The sequence below is a fragment of the Penaeus vannamei genome, chromosome 9 (assembly GCF_042767895.1).
Source record: "Penaeus vannamei isolate JL-2024 chromosome 9, ASM4276789v1, whole genome shotgun sequence".
Taxonomy (NCBI): domain Eukaryota; kingdom Metazoa; phylum Arthropoda; class Malacostraca; order Decapoda; family Penaeidae; genus Penaeus; species Penaeus vannamei.
In genome coordinates, this window is record NC_091557.1 from 14,792,924 (window position 1) to 14,795,423 (window position 2,500).

Here is a 2,500-nt window from a genome sequence, read left to right on the forward strand (position 1 = left end):
TACATCATGCAGCTTTTAATAACCAGGTAATTTGTATAACAATATAACATTTTCACAAATTAGGTAATCAAAGTATGTGGTGTTAAAGTTTTGTAATTTGATATTATGAAATATGAGAAGAAAGAGGTGTGTGTGTGTGTGTGTGTGTGTGTGTGTGTGTGTGTGTGTGTGTGTGTGTGTGTGTTTGTGTGTGTGTGTGTGTGTGAGTGTGTGTGTGTGTGTGTGGGTGAGTGTGTGAGTGAGTGAGTGAGTGAGTGAGTGAGTGGGTGGGTTTGTTTGTTTGTTTGTTTGTGTGTGCATGTGTATGTATGTATTATGTTTGTATGTATATATGTGTATGTGTATTTGTATATGTATATGTACTTGTGTGTGTATGTGTATGTGTAAATGTATGTGTATTTATGTCGGTTATTTTTTCATATGTGATTTTTTATATGAATTTCTGAAGTGTTCATTTATAGTTTATCTGTAGTGTATCAATGGTATGTGAGTACTTTCATCTAGCTGAAAATATATTTCCATTTGAAATTCTGGTCGAAGTGTTGTGTATTAACTATCTGTTATTGTTTTTTTGATGACTAATATATACTTATAAGAATGACAATAATGCCACTTTTGGTCTATTTGTCCAATACAGGTTGAAGCAGTAAGAACTCTCTTGGAGATGGGGGCTCTTCGTTCAAGTTGTACTCATGCTCAGGAAACTGCAGCAGATATTGCTCAGTCCCAAGGGCATTCAGAATTGTACGATATTCTCCAAATTAGTACCTCAAGCTCTTTAAATACAAAGGTGTGTAAAAAAGATTTTGTGAATATCTTATTTTTATTTTTATTTTTTTATGAATATTGTTTATGTGAAGGAAGTAAAGGTCCAGTGCAGTGCTTCATGGAGAATTAAATACCGTAATAAAATCTTATGGTAATTAATGTTTTTAATAATCATGTTAGCCTGTGTACTTAATTTAATTTTATTGTTCATGAACAGACTAGGGTTGAAAGGGTTCAAATGTATGGTCATCTGCTGAGGGAAATAAGCTGTGCAGAGCTTCACATTCATGGATCTACTAATGACAACATGGATATGCAACATCGACATAGTGTTGTAAAAAATGTATCTCGTCTTATTGATAATGGATCACCTCTGCAGCCTGTTGGAGGCCACACTGCTGTGGCACTTCATTTAGCTATCACTTCAAACTGTACAGATCTACTACCGCTGTTGTTGAGTTCAGGGGCTCCTCTGACTACCACTACAAGTGGCATGAGTGTGCTTCAGTTGGCTTGGCTGTGTCCAGATGTTACCACACACATTGCAGTAATGGTGACAAGGGTAATGAAAACAATATTTTTAACATGATTTTCTGTTTTCATAATTGTATATGAGAAGAGTGGCATTGATTAATGATTTTACTGTGGGATGTCTTTTTAATCATAGATACCTTATGTCAGATAGTAATCCATAAATTGAAAGAGGAAGCAAAACGCATTGGTTCTGAGGAGTTGGCAGATGAAGAACTCAAGCACGGTATAAGTACAATGCTGAAAACGATGGAAGGGAGTCAACCATGGCATGCTGAATGGCCATCCAATCTTCGTGAAACTAAGAAACTCACTGCCTTGCTTGTTCGTGCCTCCCGATGGGGAATACCACTGACAGCTTCTTTTATACAGGTAATACAAATAACTGAAAATGTTAACTTCATCTTTTTTAATTTGACAAAATGATAAATGTATTTGCATATATACAATCACTCACACACACTCATACTCAGACTTAGACCCTGTATACTTCAAAAAATTGTGTAATGCACATCAGTTCTTAACAGAATTTTCTTACGTTAGAATCTTGTCGATTGTAAGAAGTCTTAACGTAATTTTAGGACTGCCAGTTTTAAAAATACAATGTTCTTATCCTCTTGTATTATTTGGGTATATCAGTTGATTTTTTGCAGTAGTATTCCTTAGTAGAGCATTTTGTGCTTTAAAGAGTAGATTCCACAATTTCTTTAATCTTACAGCCATCAGACTCACATTCACACTCACACTCACACGCACTTGCACATCTACACATACACATACACATATACACATACACACGCATATACATGCATACACATGCACATGCATGCACACACATGTACACATGCACATGCACACGCACGCACGCCCATGTACGCATGCACCCCCCACGCACCCAGCCCCAAACACACACACACACACACACACACACACACACACACACACACACACACACACACACACACACACACACACACACACACACACACACACACACACACACACACTAATAGTATCCAACTATATTGCAGAAAGCAGGTGGTTCTGTAACATCATTGGATGTTACTGGCTCTAGTGCACTTCATTCTGCTCTTGATAATGGTCATATAACCACTGCTAAAACTCTGATTCAGCACATGGGAGCTAATCTTTTTCTTCAAGATGCTCAAGGACGCCTTCCATTTCATCTGATGGCAGAAGA

General features: G+C 37.1%; 1 protein-coding gene across 1 annotated transcript in view; it reads left to right on the forward strand.

Annotated features, from left to right (window-relative positions):
• Window positions 1-2,500, forward strand: part of LOC113829793 (serine/threonine-protein phosphatase 6 regulatory ankyrin repeat subunit B) — a 16,066-nt gene that overhangs the window by 11,026 nt on the left and 2,540 nt on the right. The window contains exons 7-11 of the mRNA XM_070124932.1: window positions 1-26; window positions 638-790; window positions 986-1,330; window positions 1,450-1,671; window positions 2,331-2,500. The exon at window positions 1-26 is cut by the window's left edge and continues 142 nt beyond it; the exon at window positions 2,331-2,500 is cut by the window's right edge and continues 22 nt beyond it. Coding sequence (XP_069981033.1) covers window positions 1-26; window positions 638-790; window positions 986-1,330; window positions 1,450-1,671; window positions 2,331-2,500 — 916 coding nt within the window. The remainder of the gene's footprint in view (window positions 27-637; window positions 791-985; window positions 1,331-1,449; window positions 1,672-2,330) is intronic.